The 21,699-nt window shown below is 42.9% G+C and overlaps 1 protein-coding gene across 4 annotated transcripts in view; it reads right to left on the bottom strand.

Annotated features, from left to right (window-relative positions):
• The window catches only part of LOC120956250 (protein amalgam), a 65,043-nt gene that overhangs the window by 9,690 nt on the left and 33,654 nt on the right, over positions 1 to 21,699 (bottom strand). For 2 of the 4 annotated variants that reach the window (XM_040377636.2, XM_040377644.2), the window contains 7 exons: positions 16,976 to 17,638; positions 15,207 to 15,263; positions 15,079 to 15,128; positions 12,088 to 12,547; positions 11,781 to 11,909; positions 4,783 to 4,902; positions 2,084 to 2,254 (listed from right to left, as the gene is read on the bottom strand). In XM_040377636.2, the coding sequence (XP_040233570.2) occupies positions 2,084 to 2,254; positions 4,783 to 4,902; positions 11,781 to 11,909; positions 12,088 to 12,547; positions 15,079 to 15,128; positions 15,207 to 15,263; positions 16,976 to 17,306 (1,318 nt within the window). In that variant the 5' untranslated portion in view covers positions 17,307 to 17,638. Of the gene's footprint in view, positions 1 to 2,083; positions 2,255 to 4,782; positions 4,903 to 11,780; positions 11,910 to 12,087; positions 12,548 to 15,051; positions 15,129 to 15,206; positions 15,264 to 16,975; positions 17,639 to 21,699 lie in introns of all 4 variants that reach the window. The other 2 variants (XM_040377653.2, XM_040377660.2) reach the window with 2 other exon arrangements.

Genomic DNA, 21,699 nt, shown 5'->3' with positions numbered 1-21,699 from the left:
AAATGGTAAGAGATGGCTATCATCTTGGCCACACATTTTAAAACGGTTATATTTAACAAACGAAAATTGCCAGCACGGAACCAAATGAAGGACAAATAGTTTAAAATGTAGATTCTTGAAATAAAAAAATCCATCCGTGGTTTCAGTACGCTAATTAACTGTTTAAGAGCGAAAATATTGTTTATTATAGCCATAACTGGTGTTATAACCACCATTGCACAGTGGAAGCAGACCGGGATGATCATTTTTTATGTTTTAGATTAAAATGCCGGAAGGATTTTTGCATTTCAGTAGATACTATTTAATTGAGAAAGGCAAACAATTAGACTTCTAAACCCCGTGGAATGCAAGGAAAAACTTTTCAAAAATGTTTCATTTTGATTTGGAAAGTTAATAGTGTTTTAGAAAGGTTATCAATTAATTAATTAATAACCTCGAGAATGATGCCTTATTTTCTAAAATTGGGGGCCTTCACGATTCTAGTTAGTTTTTTGTATGGAGTTTGACAGTTGGAGGCTGAAATCATGTAAACACTCCATACAAAACCACACAAAAAACTAGCCTGCAATTTTCAGTCTAGATTATTCTAGCCACAAAGCTATAATAAGATTCGAGTACCTGCTCGAAAACACGGTGTTGTTTACATTTGTCCCAAGGTGCATTAAAGAAATCAGGTGGTGGAATCTGGAATCAAAGTGTATGTAGTCCAGGTGGTCTCATGACATTTTTTATAACCAATTTTGAACATCACTTTTTGACAGAACGAGTGAAAACTTTTGCTCCAACGAGCTTTCTGGAGGCTTGACGAATACTCAAAACACTCTTACAATCTTCATTCAGAAGCAGAAGCGATAAAAATCAGCCTTCTAAATTCATACACCTTGGGATAAGCCCACCTGTATATTATACTAACTTAGATAGCTGCTCGAAAACTGCTATACAATGCAAACAGCTGACAGGCTGAAATTTCAGCCTACGAACTTAAAATGGAAAGAGCCCCATTGTTAAATTTTCATGCAGCCGAAAACTTAAAATAAATAATATGTCTTCAACATGGTAAAAACCATAGAGTTTAGTATATTAATGTGTTCCCTAGTACTACACATTGTAGAATGATTTATTACAAAGCTTGCGTCCAAAAATCAAGGTGAACTTTTCACAACTGTAAAAGCTACATCATATTTTGTAATTATCAGTTTGTAAGAACTATAGGTCATATTACTTCTTCTAATAGTATTATTTTGGAATGGATAATAAAGAACAAAGATAATTTAGATAGCAGGCACTTGAATAATGAGTTTTTAGAACTGCAATCATAATTATAGGATGGAGAATATGCATTTGAGCAAATTTGAGCAAACAAGAATAATATTATATGAGTATGAAGTTTAAATCACAGCTGGGATGTTTTATTTTGAAGCTTTTTCATAGACAATAATATATTCGTAGGTAATTTTTAAGATATGGTTTAACCATAAGTAAAGCTACACTATGCTAACTATGTGAAATTTTAAGAATTTCCAAAGCAAAATAGAGTAAAACATCCTTATTCAGTAGAACATATTCAGATCTACTAACTACATATTTTTATCCCAGTGTTTGAAAGACAATTTATTTAATCTAATGTATTTGTTTTAATTCACAGAAATGTAGATGTTCTTGAGGGTTTAATTCGTCCAAAGCTAAACCCTTTAAAGTGTGTCAAATGTTTTTACTTGCCTCAAAAATCAAGTGGATAAAGTAAATAATTTATTGCTGTGAATGTATTTATTTTAATGTAGACTTTTTAAAGACGAAATCTCCAAGAATAAAATTTGATAGTTTTATTTGGAATATTCTTACTAAAACTAGTTTTAAACGTTGATTCATTAGGTAAAAGTAACGTCAAAATGAATCTTAACAACGTTATTTTTCCCTGTGAATATTGAAATCCGTCAAGTATCCCTTCAATTTGCAAACAAAATCCCTAGATTAATGCCGTTCAGCATAAACATGCAGCCTATTTACATATGTTTTTGCATCTAACAAGTTCGTCAAAGTAAATCAGAAAAAAGTACGCAATTTCTACACGCATCAAACTTACCGTACAGCCGTATCGTGCCCTCCGCGTCGCCGATGCTGTTCTTAGAGATGCACTTGTAGCCGCCCATGTCCGATTTGTGCAGCTTGCGAATGACCAGCGTCATCTGGACCGCGTACATCGAGCTTTCGTTCTCGTTCATCAGATAACGCTCGTTTGAGATGATCATTTCGCCTGCAAGAATAGCGCAAGAGATAGAGCGAGAGAGATAGAGAGATAGATAGAGAGAAATATAAAGAGAGAGAGAGAGAGAGAGAGAGAGAGAGAGAGAGAGAGAGAGAGGCCGGAATGAGAACAAATCAATGTAACTTCCCATTTCGCGGCTAACCAACCGGTTTTGGCTGATGCAGAGGTAGAGAAGCGTTCGAAAACCGTTCAAACAGAGACGCTGTCCAGCCGTTTGGCAAATTCGCCATCGAGCAGCCATCGTTAAGACACACTCGACACTCGATAAACATTAGCTGCAGTGGACAATCGAACGCAAAGTGCAGTGGACACTTTAAAACGAGCAAACAACGGCACCGAGCACACAAACAGGTTTGGATTTGTGTGTAAATATGTTTTAGTGGGTGGACGGGTTGGTACGCGAGTGTCATAATGACTCCCGCTTCGTTCTTTCCCTCCCTTGCCCTTTCGCCCGCACACCTTTCCTTAGCTCCCGCTGCCGGTTGGGCAGTGCCGAGAAGCAGCGACGCGAACTTGCAATATTTATTTCATTAAACAAAATAAATAATCATCCCTGCTGTGTGCCGCTCGCACCACTGCTGGGGGTGCGCTGTCAGCCACGTTTTGGGCCGGTAGCGCCACCTGGCGAGGAACCCGCGATAATGGTTGACTTCAGCTGCACCTGCTGCGTGCGTGCTTGTTTCGTTGGTTTTCCCTGAGCGCATGTGGAGGGGAAATACGCTACCCACAGTGCGGGCATTCAGTCTCTCCCCCTCCTTCTCCTCTACCTTCTGCACTCCAGCGTCTGGCTGGCAACAAATTTGTGAATTTCTCGCGCATTGCAACAAAACAGCAGGCGGCGCCGACCACCGGCACGTGCGTGTATTTTATGATTAACAAGTAATTTAACTTATTTACATTCATAACATTGAATAAATAATTACAATTTGAACAGATAATGCAAAATACATGCACTGCTTTTGCTGCCGCCATGTCCGTGCTGGCGCGGCCCGTACAGTTTGCGTGCATAATGCTGGCCGAGTCTCTTGCGGGATCGTCACGTTCGCGCTGCTTTCTGCACGCACCACACACAGCACGCCATCCCACTTAAACGTGTGTGTGTCTGTGTGTGAGTGTAGAATAAAGAGGAAGAGGTACACACATTATAAAAAACCAGCCCATGCGTTCTAGGTCCACCACGAGGCGTTTTTTTGCTCGTCTCCTCCCGTCACGCGCCTCGACTGTAATGCGTCGGCCTGCTAAACGGTATCGTTTATGCGATGCAGCACACAATCGTTGCAATGAATGCTTCGGTTTGGTGGAGGGACAAAAAGAGGGCGGTGGGTGAGAATTTAATGGGATGAGAGTAAAAACGGCAGCAGGGTAGGAGATGATAGCCAAAATTGCGTTTTAAATGACCATCCACCGCGATGACGCGATAGCAAAAGGCGCAAACCGGTAGCCACCGCACTATGTGTCTGTATGTGTAACTGTCGAATTGGTGAGTGGAGCAAGGGGATGTAGTAGCAGTTTGTGTGTCCACCATTGTGCGTGAAAAGCGCAACAGCAAAAGGCAAAGGAAAGAAGGGAGGACAAAAAATGGGTTTCAAAATTTGTGCCTCCTGCTCGGTTGGTGAATATTAGTGAAGCTGGGAGCGTGCTGCGGAGTGCATACTTTTTACTCACTACCGGGACTTGCATTCCAAAATCTTTTCCATACCTTCCGCGAACCTCTAAATGCGACCTGAGCTTTCAAGTAATCAACAGCTGGCCAAGAGATAAACGATTTCGAAAATATTCGCTTCTATTGCCGTATTCTATTGCGCTTCTATTGGCGATGCGCGCAGCTTGCGGGAAGCTCTCCTTCGTGTGAAACGCCTTTGCACATGTGTGAGTGTGTTGATGCAGGTTAAACAAAGGAGGAAGAAGGGAGGTAAGCCAAACGGCCAGTGGCACCGTGTGCGTGTGTGTGGTTGTGCGAAAATTAATTTTCAATAAATTAAACGCAACCCATCGCACAAGCACGTCAGCACAACATTGCCCGGCATTGGGCGTTAGGGTAATATTTTTGCTGCAGCAAAAACAAGGGGAATAAAAAATGCTACCCATTCCCAGCTCAACTCAAAATTGCATTTATTGTACGCAAAAAGTGACCATGTGTGTGTGTGTGAGCATCAGAAGGGAAAACGGAAACTCTTTTTCCCTTAGGAGGTTAGGAGTGGCGTTTGTTTGCAACCAGTTTTGGGTAGCTACAGCTCACTGCTGCCCTCCTGCTGGGATTGTTGGATGGGATGGAAGTGGATTTTTGTGTGTTTGTTTGTTCAGGTGGCCCCCTCAAACCCCACCCCATGCATTAGTGAAGATTAATTACACCCGCGCGTAATAGTGGAGGCGCCTAGTCGCTCGTTCCGTAATGGTTCACCCTGGTGAGCCGTGCCTGTACCTTGGTCCGGCCCGATCAAGATTTGCCATGGTTTGTTTGATGGAGGATTTTTGTTCTCTTGGTTTCCACTGGTTGCTTGAAGCTGTGGACTTACCATTCTCACGCTGCCAGTAGTTGATGGCTTTCGGGGATGCCTCCACGTTGCAGATGAGCGTTACGTCCGTGCCGAGCGGCGCACCGACGAGCTGGTTTGGCACCTGGATTAGCGGATGAACTGTTGCAGTGAAAGAAAGAAAAGGCCATATGTTAGTTTTTTTTTGTTTTAATTTTGGACTACGATTCATTGCTACCATTGTGCATGCCGTTTTTTGGTTATAATTAATTTGGTTGATCAATTGGACGATCAATTTGATATAGCATGCCCGACATGGATTTAAGCCTCATATGGACCGTGCCTCCGTAGCAAGAATATCTATCCAGCTGCGTAATACTGAATAAGTCACGAAAGGCGGTATGTCCACGTAGAAGAAGAATCGATTAAACACTAAATTAATTATTTAAAAGTGATCGTGCGTAAAGTTAGCTTTTTGGGCTTTGTGCCTTTAATTTATTTGTTGTGTGTTTATTTAAATTATTATTATGGTAAAAGTTTAAGTTACTCTACCGTTTTTGTCTAATCACAAACAACTGATTCAAAAATAGTCAAATTAAAAAAAACACATTTCTTTGAATACGAGTAAGGCGTCATCCATCAATTACGTAACGCTAAAATAGCAAATTTCCTGCTCTTTTCCTCCCCAGGTGTAACAAATTTTAACGTTGCAAGAATAAACCATGTGTGTGTGTGTGTGTGTGTGTGTGTGTGTGTGTGTGTGTGTGTGTGTGTGTGTGTGTGTGTGTGTGTGTGTGTGTGTGTGTGTGTGTGTGTGTGTGTGTGTGTGTGTGTGTGTGTGTGTGTGTGTGTGTGTGTGTGTGTGTGTGTGTGTGTGTGTCTGTGTGTGTGTCTGTGTGTGTGTGTGTTTCACTAGTATGTCGTTTCGGATAGATTTGTTAGCAGTTTTTCTGTGTCTTGGGTAAGGTTTTTGATGTAATAAGCAGGATCACCGCCCTCGCGATCAGTGTTTCTTCGATCTTTTAACAATTTTACGGTCTTCTTTCGCCATGGTCTTCTGAGGACGTCCAGTTGACTTGCGCGTTTCGGTTGTCCAAGCGCGTTTCGGTTGCCCCACCGCGTTTCGGTGGTCCAAACACATTTCGGATGTCCGAAGCGCGTTTGTGACAAAAGTGCGCGAACGTTCCATTACGAACTCGATCGTTTTGCGCTTTATGCCAACAGCAGCCATTCGCTTTGTCATATGGCGCTGATAACCGGTACAACGTTTACCTCGACCCATTGTTACTAACATTGCTTGCTTGGACCGTCAAAAACGCGCTGGTTAAAAACTTGGACACGGCTGATTCCGTGCTCTGCCTGCGTTCTGCTTCTATACGTGATGAATAACATCGTTGTTTAGCAGCGAAAACATGCGTATGGATAAAAAATATCAATGAGTATGCAGGTGAGCGTCTACCCATTTAAATCGAGAACAGAATACTGCCGCGCTCATGAAACAAAACGCCCATTGAAAAGAACAACTGCGCGCCAGCTCAATGCACGCACAACGGTTGGCTACGATGGAACGGTATCAAAAAGAAATTTGAAGTGAAAGTGGACATGTAAATAAGCAAGGAGGCACGACGTTTAAATGACGTCAGTAGCAAATTTCTTTAGCTTAAATCTAACGGAAAGCGCTTGTATGATCATTCGTCGATAGGGTAAGCACATATGTTTAAATCATATGTTGAAAGATATCATTACGTTGTTATGCTTATGAAAAGGTGCTGCAAAAGGCATCCTTGCTTTGAGACAATACCAATACGGCTTAGTCGTTATAAAGGACAGTATGAACGTGCGTGTAGTATGTTATTTATCTTTAGAATCAGTTAATATTATTGAACCATTAAACAATTGTGTGTGCTTCTTTGCGATATCGAGCAGTCTAACTGTTTTGACGATCGTTTATTTTACCAGGAATGGACAACAAATGAAGTCGGTTAATCCAAAATGAACTTTAAACGACTGTTTAAATGTGTACATTTATTCGCGATACCGAATGATATATGATTGTACGCTATCGTCAATGGGAAAATAAAGTTGTAGAATCATGTAGTGGTACAGTAAGATTTTTAGACTTTGAACAACATTATATTATTTCTGCATGTGGCGTACTGCTCGATTGTTCAGTACTGAACCAACCAGCATATAGACATAAACATACACACAGCATGGTTCAAGCATACTTAATACATAGAACTCTCTCTTAGGCTAAGTATCGACCGAGTAAGATGTTATTTCCATGCGATCCGAAAGTAGTTCTAAAATGCTCCAAAATCATTTACATATTTAAAATTTGTCGCATATAGCCATCAAATTCAAAAAGATTCTGATACTCGGATTCTTAGCGCCGCTTGCAATGTTCATTCAACCATCTTCCTGTACCTTCATAAATATGTTCACCTTGCCACTTTTTTTTTGTCCTTTGAACTGCCATCTATTTGTTTGAAACGAATAGGGTTTGAAAAGAATTGCATTGATATTACACCTGATTCCAGTGTTATAATTGAATCGCGTAGATTGTTAAATCAAGAAGAAAAATAATCGATCAGTGATGGACTTCCCGGAAGCAGAGAAACGTATAGTCGCGCCTGGTCCACCCAAGAAGCAGACTACACGTTTCTCAGCTTCCAGAAAGTGTTAGTATGTTAGAGAAGTTTTGTGTTTATAGAAACATTTATTTGATTTGATTTGTTTGGTTGTAACAAATTTTACTATCAAATATTATAAATAAATCTTTACATCTTTTCATTTTCAAAATAGAAAGGCTCCAAGGATGCATTTCTCGCAAATAATCCAGTACACTGCCGTAAGGTTTGTAGTGTTGAAACAGAGCTCGTTTAGCCAAAAAAAAAATCGTGGCAATATTCGGTTTGCTCTTTCCCTTTCCAAATAAAGCAATTATAAAATCTTGGCACAACAATGGAACGGTCTCGATTTAAGCTTGCTTTCGCATAATTACAACCTCAAATCTTGACAGTGTAGCACCGGCAACGCCACTTTTACACCCCGCGCACGTTTCGCACGGGCTTTGTCATATTTCATATCGAGCTACAAGCGCACGCCACGTGCAACCATTGCCAGCGGTTACGGAAAACCCCACCCAAATAGACGACGTGGAAGGAGGTTGCTTCCCCCTGCCGGGGTAAGAAATCATAAACGCCAACCGGCACATGCTTCCCGTGCTGTGGGACGTGTTTAATTTACACCTGTTTTCGGAGTGTTTTATGTGCAACATTGACACACTTTACGGCCAAGTGCTTCGCCTACCCTACACCCTCTCACGCTCACTGTGTCACGCTGTGGGACACCGATTAGTAGACAGCGGGGGTGGAGATGGTGTAGGGGGCAGGAAAAGGTATTAAAATTAATAATAATTATCAAACAATATTCCACGGCACACAAACACTTGCCACATCAAACAAAAACGCAAACTCCCTGCAGCCCGCCCCGGCCGCGCCAAAACCGCCAGGACGGTGTTCATGGGAAAAGTTTTTCACCCCTTTCAAAGGGTGCTGGTGAGCGGGTGGGGTGCTGTGCTGCCGCCGGGTGTAAAGGGAGATAGAAATGTCCTGCAAACCCTTTCGGCCGCCTTTCAACGTGTGGCAGTGAACGGGTTTGAGCGATTAGCTTAAACGCTTCCCCGGGCGCAGGGGGGGGGGGGGGGTGGGAGGGAGGAAGGTACCATGAATGTAGGCCGGTGAACGTGACAAGGAGTAGCGCTCAGTTACAGCGTGTTAATTTAGCGCTAGGCCCTCTTTCTCTCTCTCTCTCTCTCTCTCTCTCTCTCTCTCTCTCTCTCTCTCTCTCTCTCTCTCGTACCAGGAGGTTACACTGAGCAGCTTATGAGCGAGGCGAGTGAGCTCACTTCGGCACTCCCAACGAACGAACGGAGACTGCAAGAGAGTTCCCTCTTTGGCCGTGCATTTAAAGTAGGGACAATGCTGCAGTTCGGCTACGATTGAATGCCAGTTACTGGTGCAGCGCACTGTCCAAATACGCTTCCGATTTCTGGGACTGGAGATGAAAATTAACCCCGCTCAATGACGCTCGCACGACTTGTGGCATAAAGTGCGCCATAGTGCGTTTCATGGCTGGCGAAAGGGGAGCGAGGGAGTCCAATAAATGTAACGGCCGTGCAAAGGGGTTCGACAGACTGGCGGAGTGGAGGGGGTTTTATAATGTGTCCCTTCATTTTACGACACTAGCACCAGCAGCTTCCGAGCTTCCTCCCAATCGCCCTGCTCCTTGGCAGCGTTTTTCGTTTCGTACGATCGGGCGGTGGATGGGGCATGGCAGCGGTGGGGTAAAACTTGGAAGCTGACGGCAACGATAAGCAACGTCCCCGGGTAGGCACGTTGCCGTGCCGTTTTTGTCTTTCGCTCCGGCAGGCACCAGTAAAACGCATAATGAACCATAAACTTTCATACACTGGGTCTAGCCAGTAAGGCATCGGTGTCTAATTTTTGGCCGCCGGTTTTGGCTCTGCAACACACACACACACACACACACACACACACACACACACACACACACACACACACACACACACACACACACACACACACACACACACACACACACACACACACACACAAACCCCATCCTGGCGGGCTGAGATTGTTGATAGTAGTGTAGTGAGTGTGGGTGAGAATGGAAGGTAACGGGTAGGGTTACGGTATTTTTAATAACATGACTAACATTTGTATGGTAATTGTCACCGCTCCTGCTTGTTCGGCGCGTTCAGTTTCCAGCTTGGTACAAAACCTCAGCCCTCGGGTCGTTGGTCTTTCGCAAAAAGCCGATAGTGCCGATGATATGAAGCCGCCCAAGGACGTCCCGAAGCTTCTCTCAGGCAGAAAAAAGCCAAAAAACAAAACGAATGTGTGTGTATGTGGTTGTGAAAGGTACCAGGGCAAAGGTTCGCAATTGAGTACGAAAATGAAGAGACAGTACGGCGCTGGATGCAGATCAAGCGTCTGGGTAGCACCGGACAAGGTACGCTCCGACGTAGCGCCCTAGCCAGTACCGGCCAGAGCATCAAATGTAAGAATTGAATTAAATTGAAATTTCGCCCATGACTCTCCGGCAGCAGCAACACTCTTCATCCCTTCTGCCGGTACCGGATGTGATGACAAAACCATGACATCAGTATGCGTTCCGGAAGGGCACTGGTTCGTATCGTGGGTCGCATCGGCCCTAACCCGAGGACTCTCGGCTGACAAGGGGGGTTGTGCAAAATGGGTACGAGCGGACCGTAAAGGCAAACGACCCGAACGGCATCGTCATCGTGTTGGCTCTCAGGGGGTGGGCCACGGCCCCAGGAAACCCAGATGATACGGCTCGGTCTCGGGGGGATTTTAATGGTCGCTGAATGAAACTGATAGCTCGGACGAGACCGGAATGTGTGATTCGACTCCCGACGGTTTGCATCTTGCTCCGTGCCCGTGGGCTGGCCGGCAGTAGTTCATCTTTGCCCGTTTCACCTTTGGATTGCTAGGCTCGCTTGCACCGGACAGCACCGCACGGTGGTTGGCGCAGGTGATCAAAATTTCGCGCAACCTACTGGGCGTGTAGAGTTTTTTTTTTCTCTTGCATTGCCAATCGGTGAGCAAATCGTGCCTTTTGCGAACTGTTTTGCAGTAAATTGGGCATCATGCTGGTTTGCATGTTAAATGCAGGTTTGGTTTACTAAATGTAAATATGGCTTTTTACAGTTCTGTTATTACTCTGTTAATTTACGTTACAATTCTGTAAGTAGCGCTTTGGCATAGAGTTTAATTTCGGTAGCTAATCTGCTAATCTGGCAACATTTGAAGAAATAAAGTAAAAAAAGAACATAAATATGTACACATTTTTACTTCATACGATAGTTCACAGATAGGTTACTAACAGTTACACAGTATATTTTACAGTGTTTTGCGAAGCTCAATTTCCAATGTCTACAAAATTTTCATTTCTTGCGAGATGTTTTTCAACAGCTGTCAAATGTTTATTTGCATCACAATAATGTTGCAGTCCTTACACATAATTTTCAACACGTCTCAAGCTGGATTAAGTTTGACAGTTTATTTGTGATGTGTGGAAAATCATGAGTAAAAACTGAAATTTTATTGAGAAGCCATCTGACAGCTGTTGAAAAACATCTTGGAGGCGGTAAATACAGGGTTTCCCAAGTCAGTTTCGAATGTAAACACTGTTATTGACCGCGTGCAAAATGCTATTCCACATCGATCGGACATTTCATTTCCATCGTAATAATTTATAATTTCATTAGCATGATTTTTAACATGATTTAAGCTGAATTGAGTTTTTCACTTCTTTGTTATTTGTTGAAAATCAAATATAAAAACTGAAATTTTATTATGAAGCAAATACACCATTTGACAGCTGTTGAACAACATCTTGAAGGCGGTTAATAAATATGTACACATTTGAAACTGACTTGGAAAACCCTGTAGTCATCGCCTTCAAGATGTTTTTCAACAGCTGTCAAATAGTGTATTTGCATCATAATAAAATTTCATTTCCTTCACATAATTTTCAACACATCGCAAAGAACTTTTAAACCCAATCAAGCTTGAGACGTGTTGAAAATCATGTGGCAGAACTGAAACATTATTAAGATGAAATTGCAACATTTGGCAACTGTTGAAATACATATCGCAGGCAAAGAAAAATGTCGTAAGCATTGGGAATTGGTGGAAAACCTTGAAAGCAGCTATCAAGGTTCAAACATTACGCACAATGTAATAAACAAGCTCTTTAACAGTTTACTATCGTTCTAGGATCAATTAATATTTCTTTGAAAGATTCAAAAATTCAAAACTCTAAAATACTGCTTTTTCATGCCAGAGCGAATGGAAATGCCCACTGTGCCTGTGCACGGTCCCATTCACACCGAGCTCGGGTGAATCGATTCGGGGGCAGGGTCTTGGCTACGGATTCTGTTTCACTCTCTGGTACCGTCGGTGGTTTCGGTGGTTTCGGCTACTTACAGTGTACTTGCAGCTTGAGCCGTTTGCTCACGGACGGTGGTACGCCGTTCGAGGCGATGCACATGTACGCTCCCATCTCGGAACGTGTCACCTTCGTCAGCGACAACATCTCACCTTCGACTATCGTTGCTGTGTGTAAATAGAGTGAGACGGAGAAACGAGCGTTAGAATGACTTTACCGCTGAAGAGGCTTTGCTGGTGTATTTTTTTTGGTTGGTTGTTGCTGTTTTGTTTCGTTCAGCTACTCAGCTTGAACAAATTGGCACTGCTTTACGGCAGCTTACCGATAGCTTGGTCCCCTACGTACCTTTCATCTTGCCGTGCGTGCCATTGCGGGCGATGATTTCACGCCCGTCCTCCCTTCGCCACACGATCTTTGGCTTCGGGTAGCCGCGCGCCTTGCAGATGAGCTTGGCCGAGCCACCCTCGGGCACCATCATGTCGCCGGACGTTTCCTCGTAGATGATGTCCGGCGGTATCACCACCTCGAGAAAAGCGGTCTGCCACAGCAGCGAGGGAAAGAAAGGGAGAGACAGCGATACTGTAGTGCGATGCAGCCGGGCTACTGATCGATCCGTTACCTGCATCTTCATCGGATCCGTATTGACCTGACACATGTAGACGCCCCGGTCCTCCATCTTGACGTTCCGGATCACGAGCGTCCAGGTGTTGTAGTCGTTGTGCGTCACCGACAACCGGCCATTGTTCGTGATGACGTGCTCGTGTATCGCCAGGATTGCTTTTGCGTCCGCCTTAATCCAGGCCACCTGCATGACATTGGCATGGTTGTCCCAGGAGGGAAGGATATACGGCATGACAGCAGCAGCAGCAGCGAGCAGCAAACAGAAAACAAACCCCGGCTAATATTAATGAACGGTGCTATCGAACGGTATGATATCGGTTAACATAAACATAAAATACAAACACACGCACACATACACTCTTTTCATGTACACTAATCCATACACACACACACACGCACTCCCTCAAACACGCTTTAAAACGTACTCATACAAGTAATAGTGCAATCGTACAGCGAGCAGCGAGCTTTCACATGCAGCCAGCAGTGACCCATGTGTTCCTTTTATCCGTTTTTTTTTGCGCATTTGTGTGAGTTTGTCGTCTCACTTTTACTGCAGTAAGTCGTTCTTCACAGCAGCATACGGTCTGGGCTCCAGGTCAATGGGTCACTGTCTGCCTGCATGCACGTTCCTGGTGATCAACCTGGGTTTGATTAGTCGACATTGGGTGAGGAGTGATAGTGCAAAACGACACACACACACACGGTAGGAAAAGCGAACGAGTCATGCGTTTGGAATACACGGACATGCATACAGGCTACGGGGATGCAAACGAGCGCTTATAGGTTAGGTGGTCAGTTCGAATGCGTAACGAATGTAATAAGAGTAGTTGGCGTATGGAATAGTTCACATTGTGAAAACACAAAAGTAGATACTAATAAAGTGAGCAGTGCCTAAAAGGTATGCAGTTTGATGTTATCGTACTTTAGAAAAGATTAGTTTACTTTTTTTTTTATTTTGAATGAAATGCCGAAAATAATTTAAAATATTGCATCATATTGCATACCCTCAAGAGTTGTCACATCGAGGAACTTTTTTTTAGCATGAAAACGCCTTTAATTATGCAATGAACCTTGCAAAGTTGCTGTTTTAAGTCTAGTTTAGTAAATTCAAATTGATTTTATCTCTTAGGAACTCATCCTAAATGGTAAATGGTAAAAAGCTTTTCAGTTGTTGGACTAGGTTTAAAAATAACTACAGCATGCATGCATACGCTTTTTTTGGTGCAGAATAACATTGTAACACATTAACTAGAAAGCGACTGCTAGGCGTATCGAATCCCTAACGTCCCCGCAAACCGCCAAACTTGTGTGCCGCGTGGACACGGTTTCAGGCTTGCGGGGACGTACTGCTGGCCGAGGAAAACAAAAAAAATCGCCATGAAATATAGCATTGAATCCTTCCGATTTGTGTGGACGCGCATTAACATGGTGCACGACGGTGGTGCAAGACGGTGCAAGTAACTGAAAATCCCAAAAGAAACACAAGGGGGTAAGGGTTGGTGCAGGGCAACTAGTGCGTGTGCTGGCATTTGGCCGGTGATGGTGCTGGTGCTGCAAAAATGGTAAAGTTCGGTGCAAATACTACCATTACTTGGTGCAGGCGGTGCTTGGTGCTTGGTTGTGTGTGTGAGAGAGAGAGAGAGAGTTTTGGAAGGATCTTGCTTTTGGGGGTTGCTTTTTTGCGTAATTGATCGGTTTTGGACAACGGTTGGAACTGGAGGATGGTGGTGCATATTGGTGCAACTTTGCAGGTGTTGAGCTGAAAAACAAGGGGATAGTACTCGGGACGGGGAATAACGGACTGGACATGTGAAGATGCTGGTTGTCCGTAGTCTCAGACAACGAGGCAACAACAGCGTATCGGAAATTAAGTTGGAGGGGATGTGCAGAGGTTTTTTTTATTGGGGGGAGCGTGATTGGTGCATAACACGGTGCTTACACTACTGGTGCAGTTTGCAGTTGTGGTGGTGGTGGTGGTGGTGGTGGGAAGAATACGCTTTGGTCTGTTTCGTGGTGCGCTGCTACGCCACTAAAATGCGGTGCACTGGGAAATGTTAGATATCAACGTTTCAACTCGCTCGTGGTGTAAAACAAAACAAAAGAAGAAAGAAGTATAACTCGCAAACGAATGAATGTGCTTTGATCGGATGGGTTTGGAGTGAAGAGGAAGGAAGTGGAGGGTGCCTTTGTGTGCTATGCTTGGTGGAGGTTGTTCGCGCTCGTTCCGTTTTCTGCACGTGACTGATGTGAGCTTTCAATGATTTGAGCTTTCTTTTCGCGTTTTGGGCAGACTTTTTTTTCTTTTTTAGTTTTCGCGTTCAGCTGGCATATACTCGAACGTGTGGCCAATGTAGAATAGCCTCCCCCAGTTCCGACGAGCAGAGTATCGTCGTTACGTGTCGCTGGGTTTTCGTAGTGCAGGCTGGTCCGCCAACCAACCTCACGCCAACAAACGAACAAGACACCGTCGATTGGAACGGCAAGGATGTCTTTTACTTTTACGGTTCCATGGCAAATAATCATCGTTTGACGTATAGGTTGGCAGGGACTTTTGGAGTCGTTACTTTTGGAGTAGGAAAGGGGAGAAGGTATGTGCGCTTTCAGCGGTTGTGAAACGAAACAGAAAGTAGTGCCACAGAAATCAGGGAAGAATCGATACCATATTTCACGTCGGAATCGGATACATACCCGGGCCGGAGTTGCTTCCCCACTCACCCGATAACCACCGAGATTGTTCACGACGCAGGTGAACGTGGCGTCGCGACCTTTTGAAAACGGGAGAAACGGGAGCACTTGGTAAATCTCGTGGTTTCCGGGACATTTTATCGGGCGACGAAACTTACCTTTTGCAACGGTTACATTCTCCAACGGATATACAAAGTCCGGCTCAAATGCTGACACTGGGTGACCATATGCAGGAAATAAAAAAGAAAGTAGAAGCGTTTTAATAAGTGTATTGTTAGTGTTCACTTCAAAGCACTCATCATATTATTGGAGGTCGTTTGGCAATTCGCAAAAAAAACAGAACGATGGTTGCTTAGTACTCAAGAAAAAAAAACTGCTTAAAAATTCTGATCGCGCCTTAATGTATGACATAAGGCACGTAGCGCTGAGATTTATGCAATTTGTATGCAACAATTTTCCCTCATTTCTGTAACGAAAACTACACCTTTCCTTCTACAATCACCATTTCGGGTCATACATGTTACATACGAGATTGCATTTTCGCTTGAAAAAAGTATAATTTACTCAGCATAATTTTTTGCGCTAATCATAGTTGTTTTGTGTTATAAATTAAAGATTTATGATAATGATATATAAATAAGTATAATGCACAATACATAGATCAACTGAAACTAATAAATCATAATGTTATTTTGATGAAAGTTGCAAACTTGTATGCTTCAATTGCTTTAGAAGAACAATCTTATGAAACTAATATTATAAGTAAGCGCATTCATAACATCACAAAATGTACGACTAAATCGTAACACTTGTCCTTATAAGATGCACAACTATTTCAGGTAGGATGGTCATGAATGGTACAAATCAATTTATAAAAAAAGTGAAATGAAAAGGTGATCTCTGTTTAATGTAATAATTTTCTAAGCTTAATAGGGTTTCCATGATTTTTTGGTTGTTTCTCAAAAAAATTTGGTTGTCTTCGATATTTTGTTGGTGTGCGAGTGAACCAAAAATTTATGGGATACGAATTAATAAAATTGTGCTAAATTGAATAAATCGTCAGACGAGCCCAAGAAAATCATAGTAAACAATCAATAGATTGTGGGAAACCCTAGAAAACATTTGAATCAATAATGTTCTTTAGATTGTTTAATAAAAATGTGTTTTGAAATTGATTATAAAAAATACACGGCTTAGTGGTTATAGAAACGAAAGTTAAAAAAGTTGTGACTTAGTATTCAAGGATGATATCAACATGCTTTAGTTTTAGCGCCTGAATTTATGTTATTTTTGGAAAAAATAGTGTCTCTATATTGGCAAGCGTTTAAAAAACATTGTACTTGAAACTTAAAAAGAATTTAGTCAGTATTCAAAGACGTTATCAGTTTCCTGTACTATAAAATATGTATGACATTACAATAATCATTACACATTACATTACATTACATTAAAATAATGAGAAAATGGAGAATGAGAGTATGTATCCGAGGATATTCTTAAAAATAATAAGTGCGCCTAAATGCATGCAATTTGTTTGTAATAGTATTGAAAATATACAGTGTGTTGTGAGAAAAAAAAACCATTGAAAATCTTAATTTGGTTTCCATTTTCTATATTATTGACGTCAAGATCTTTGCAAACACTTAACATTTTAGAGTCAAATGCTGTTGCTTTTCAAATTATTAAGAGGAGAATGCGAGAAACAACTCTGATGATATCGGCCAAGCTAATATTGTTACAAAGAACACTCTTTGCTGTGTTGAGTGCTCTTCGTTTTCTCAGTTTGGCAAATAATAAACTCCTAGTACGGCATTTGAGTAAGGGTAAATACTTCGAAGAGCAACGTAGCCGAATCCATACCCATTTAAACTACCCCGAAACAGTTTACGAGCAGGACACTATCACCCAGCCCTGGGGCGCTGCTTACCGTTCGCTAGAATTACCGCTAACGCTATGTACAGAATAGCTACAGGTCGAAGGTATTGGTAACGATAAAATTTATAATTAAAACTAGTATGGCTACAGCTGTCCGTTGGCGGCAATTCCAAGATGGACGGCACCACTGTCCCCTCACTCCTCGTCGTTGTCGTTGTCGCCGCTGTCTTCGTCCGCTTCATCGCGGATCCTCTCCGCTTGTGGGTGGTTCGGTGTCGGGTGCGCTTTCTACTGTCGCGGGCCAGCTGGTGGTGGTTTGGTGCTTTCAGCGTGCAGCACCACCACCGGCTAGCGGAGTGTGAGCCCTCGCCTGTGATCGTCATCTTGCGCCGGGCGGCAACGGTTGCATCTTTGCCCCGCTGCACTGCCCCGGCCGGAGGATTGTGGGCCAGCGTTGCGTCCGTGCTGTGCGTCCGTGCCAGGAGCTTACACGGCGATGGACCACGGCGGGTACACGTGGGTTTGTGTGGGTGTGTGTTGGTCGGCTTTGCTCGTTGCTACCGATACGGCTCGTGTCTCGGCCGATACCGGCGCGTGACTTACTGATGGGCACGTTTGACTGACCGGGTTCTAGGACTATACCCGCCTGCGCTGGTACCAGACCGAAGGACCGGACCCACTAAAGACCATCTCAAGCGTGGCAAAGGCTGCAGGGCTGGAAGGAAGAAAGAAAGAAGAGAGAAAAAGAAACAGAGGGAACGATAGTGTATGAGTTGAAGTTATGAAAAAAATGCGAATTTTGAGAAGAAAACCGAGCAACTCATCGTAATTGACCAAACGACGGACAGAAACCTTCCAACATTGAGCCGCTGCAAACGTGTTAACTCATCATCTCCGGTAAAGTGCTCAGCATCTTCAACAAACTTGGCAACACATGGTCCGGTTTCATTATCACCTCTGGGCGGACCGCACATTACAGCTGCTGCAGACCATCACGAAATTGGAAGATAACACCTCCTCATCGATTTAGTGAGCAAAAAAGGAAAAATGAAGAGATCGGCGAACAGTTGCCACCAGACCCTGCGGGTGCTGCACGTCTTTGCGAGAATTCAGGAATGTGTGTGTGTGTGTGTGTAAATAAATAAAAGTCATTGTGCCCTTGATGGCCACAAGCTTTCTCGAGAATCGTCGTACAAGAGTGAAGAAAAAAAAGAACGATTCCCTGCTTGCCTGAAATCAAATCCTGAAAATTTATCAAAAAACTTTCTCATACTTGCGCACGAACGAAGGCGAACGTTCGTTCTGCCCAGCAAGGGCAAAAGTGTTTCAGAAATTGTAATGTAATATGCAACATGTTGTCCCCGGAATCGCGCCGTCCCCGTAGCCAGATGGGTAGTTATGTTTTCTTTTTTGGTCTCGCTCCCTGTTTCAGCGTCCTGTTTGGTGCTTTGAAACGGTTTCTAGTGGTTGCAAGAGCAGCAAAAAGCAGTAAAGAAAAAGTAACACACCGCAAGAAAAGGAGCAAGGATCGTAACGGAAACGATCTTGACAACTACGAGAGTGTCGTCAACGTGAAACGACACCGATGATTGCGACGGTAGTTTGGTCACAGTTGAAAATGTCATGATTTTGTGCGCTGTTCGTCCCTTACGCCCTTCCCATACTAGCCCTCCAAATCGATTCTGTGTCTTGTGCCTCTCGGCCGGCGGTTGGTGGCAAAAGTTTTTTTTCCGGTCGCAACCGGTCGCGCAACCCATGTATGTGTGTCCAGGATGAAGCAATATTGGTAAGCAGTTGGAGACGAGTTTTTGGTCGTTTGGTTGCTAAACTAAAGTCTGAACTAGTGTCATCGTTGCCTGACAGACAGCTTGTTGTACATGTGTTTTTTCTGCTTTTCTTCACTTTCCCATTGCTACAATGCTTGCAAAATGACGATTCCGTCGTCCGCACAGTTGAGTGATAGAAAAATCGAATAGAAACAACTTGTATAGAATGGGTTAGAGTACTGGTTTTGGAGCAGGCTTTGAATTTTTGGGAGTGAAATCGAAACTACATTTAAGATTAGTGGATTCCTTACGGCTGTGTGATATTGTTCAACCGATGATGATTATCTGAATAGCAAGTGGATGTTTTTAAATAAATTGGCGTTTTTGAAGTGGTTATTTAATTTATTATTTTTGGCATTGCAGTACACTGCAATGATTGCAATTTGATATACACTAATAAATTTGACTAAATCAAATCAGGAACTTATGATTAACGTATCCATTAAAATATGTATAACCGAAACCGAGCCCATACCGATCCTGGAACTAATACCTAACCCGTTATAGTCATTACACCAATCAGGAACTCTTACCAGCCCTGGAACTAATATTGAATCCATATCTGTCTTGATGTGTATCTGGACTTGTTCAAGATCCGCAACGAAACATGGAGCGGTTCCGACCCTTAAAACGACACTGTTCCTATTCAGAAACTGATTCCGCAGAAAGACGAATTTAACTCCAGAGCAGGTGTGCAGCGTATGAATTAGGGTAGAAATACAGCGTAGAAATTCAGAGTAGAAATCAGTTTAGGAAAAAGAGTTTATTTCCAATGATGAAATTTTATTCAACATGAAGTCAAATGTAGTCATTATGTATTCCTTTAAAGACACTTGAGAATCACTCTTTAAATTCTTAATATTTTGGTACTATTACATTACATAACGTTTCACAAGAATTTAAAATAATTAAGATTATTAATGAAACTATTAAGATCTGTTTCATTTCTAAAGCACAGCTTACCATTTATGGATTGAGAATTATTATAATTTGTTTATTATTGCTTGGATTCAAGCCACACAAATGCCGACAACAAATCGATTCAAATTTAAAGGAGTAAAACATACATTGGGACCTTTCACGATTCTAGTCAGTTTTTTTTTGTATGAAGTTTGACAGTTCGAGGCTGGAATCATGTCAACTTCTTCTTCTTCTTATTTTCTTTGGTTGTCGATCAAGGCCTGCCTGTATCATTTGTGTGGTTGACTTTCAGTGACTTATGGACCAGCCCCATAGCAGGATAGTCAGTCCTACGTAAAGCCGCACGGTCCATTTGGAGCTTGAACCCATGACGGACATGTTGTTAAGTCGTTCGAGTTGACAACTGTATCACGAGACTGTACCACGAAATCATGCCAACATTCCATACAAAACCACACACAAAACATGCCTGCGATATTCAGCCTAGATTATTTTAGCCGCAAAGCTAGAATTAGATTCGAGTAACTACTTGAAAAAATGTTAAAAAAGGTCGTGTTTTCATTTATCCCAAGGTGCATTAAAGAGATCAGGTGGTGGAATCTAGAATCGAAGTGTGTGTAGACGGGTGAAAACTTTTGATCATACAGGCTTTCTGGCTTGACTTGACAAATACATAAAACATTCTTAAAATATTCATTCAGAAGCAGAAGCGATAAAAATAAGCCTCCTGAATACATACACCTTGAGATAAGCTCACCTGTATACTATACCTACTTTGATAGCTGCTCAAAAACTGCTATACAATGCAAACAACTGACAGTTAGAGGCGAAAGAACTCCGTTGGAGCCAAAGCCTCTCTAAACTATTCCAACAATAACAACAACAGCTGACAGATTGATATTTAAGCCTAGGATCTAAAACGGAAAGGAACATGTTTAAAGAACATTTTACTTGGTAATGTGTTACAATTTAAGACGAATGAAAACTGTGCCCCTTTTTGTAACCCAGTATAAATTATAATTAATGCAGTTTGAGCTACGAAATAAAGGTACGCACCTAGGTTAGTGCATTTCACCAGCACGCGCACAGCTGTCAGGCAAAATGATAACTGCAACGCACGTAGCAGATGCACGGGTCGGTTGCTTGTGTATCGAAAATTAAAAACAACCAACCATAGCAAAAAAGGAAAAATCACATACACACACTCACACCAAACAGCAAAGAGCTGAGTGCACCCCAAAAACCACACCGTTCTGTGCCCATTCGTTGGGGCGATTGGGGCAATTAATTACTGCTTTTTTGGAGGCGGGAGTTTGTCGAAACGGCTGCTATTGACAGTTCGGGCCCCAATTCAAAACTCGTATCGCGAAGGAAGGTGCACACACTAGGCGAGACGATATGGTTACGGACGCCGCACGTGACCTTCCCGTGGGTCGCCCGCGTCCGCTTTTCGGTGGCCAGGATTGTAATCCGCTGCAGTTTAAAAGCTGAACGGTGTCGAGAACGCACCTGACTGTCGCATCCATATGGACACCTTCTACATGAGGTGAACTTTTTTTTCGTTCTCATGTAGTCTTTTCATGTGTTTATGTGTGTGTTTGTGTGAGAAAGTATGGTGTGGTATTTTTTTAATATTAATTTCCCACCTGCCAGTACACCCAGCACGAAACAGGGACAGCGATAATGCTCGTAATTATGTTGTTTTAATAAAGTGGAAATGCACCGTTTTTATGTCATCAATTATTATCAGTGCCGGGCGTGGGATTGTCAACTGCCTTTTGGAAGCTACTCATTGCCACCGCTGCTGGTTACGCTCGGTGGTGGCTCTGCATGGTGGCTGAACGTAGGAGAAATTGAACAAAAGAAAAAAGATACAAAAAAAAACAATACTGCAAATCAGCTTTACTACTCAGCAACGGGCATACCGCCCTCGCACTTACGATGGGTGGAATTTCACATTGGTTACTCTTTCTTTTGATTCTTTAGGCGTGTATGAGCAGGCATCTGGTGCAACAGTTAGTGGTTAAAC

The sequence above is a fragment of the Anopheles coluzzii genome, chromosome X (assembly GCF_943734685.1).
Source record: "Anopheles coluzzii chromosome X, AcolN3, whole genome shotgun sequence".
Taxonomy (NCBI): Eukaryota; Metazoa; Arthropoda; class Insecta; order Diptera; family Culicidae; genus Anopheles; species Anopheles coluzzii.
The sequence above is the reverse complement of the archived record's forward strand: the minus strand, read 5'-3'. Positions and strand labels throughout refer to the sequence as shown.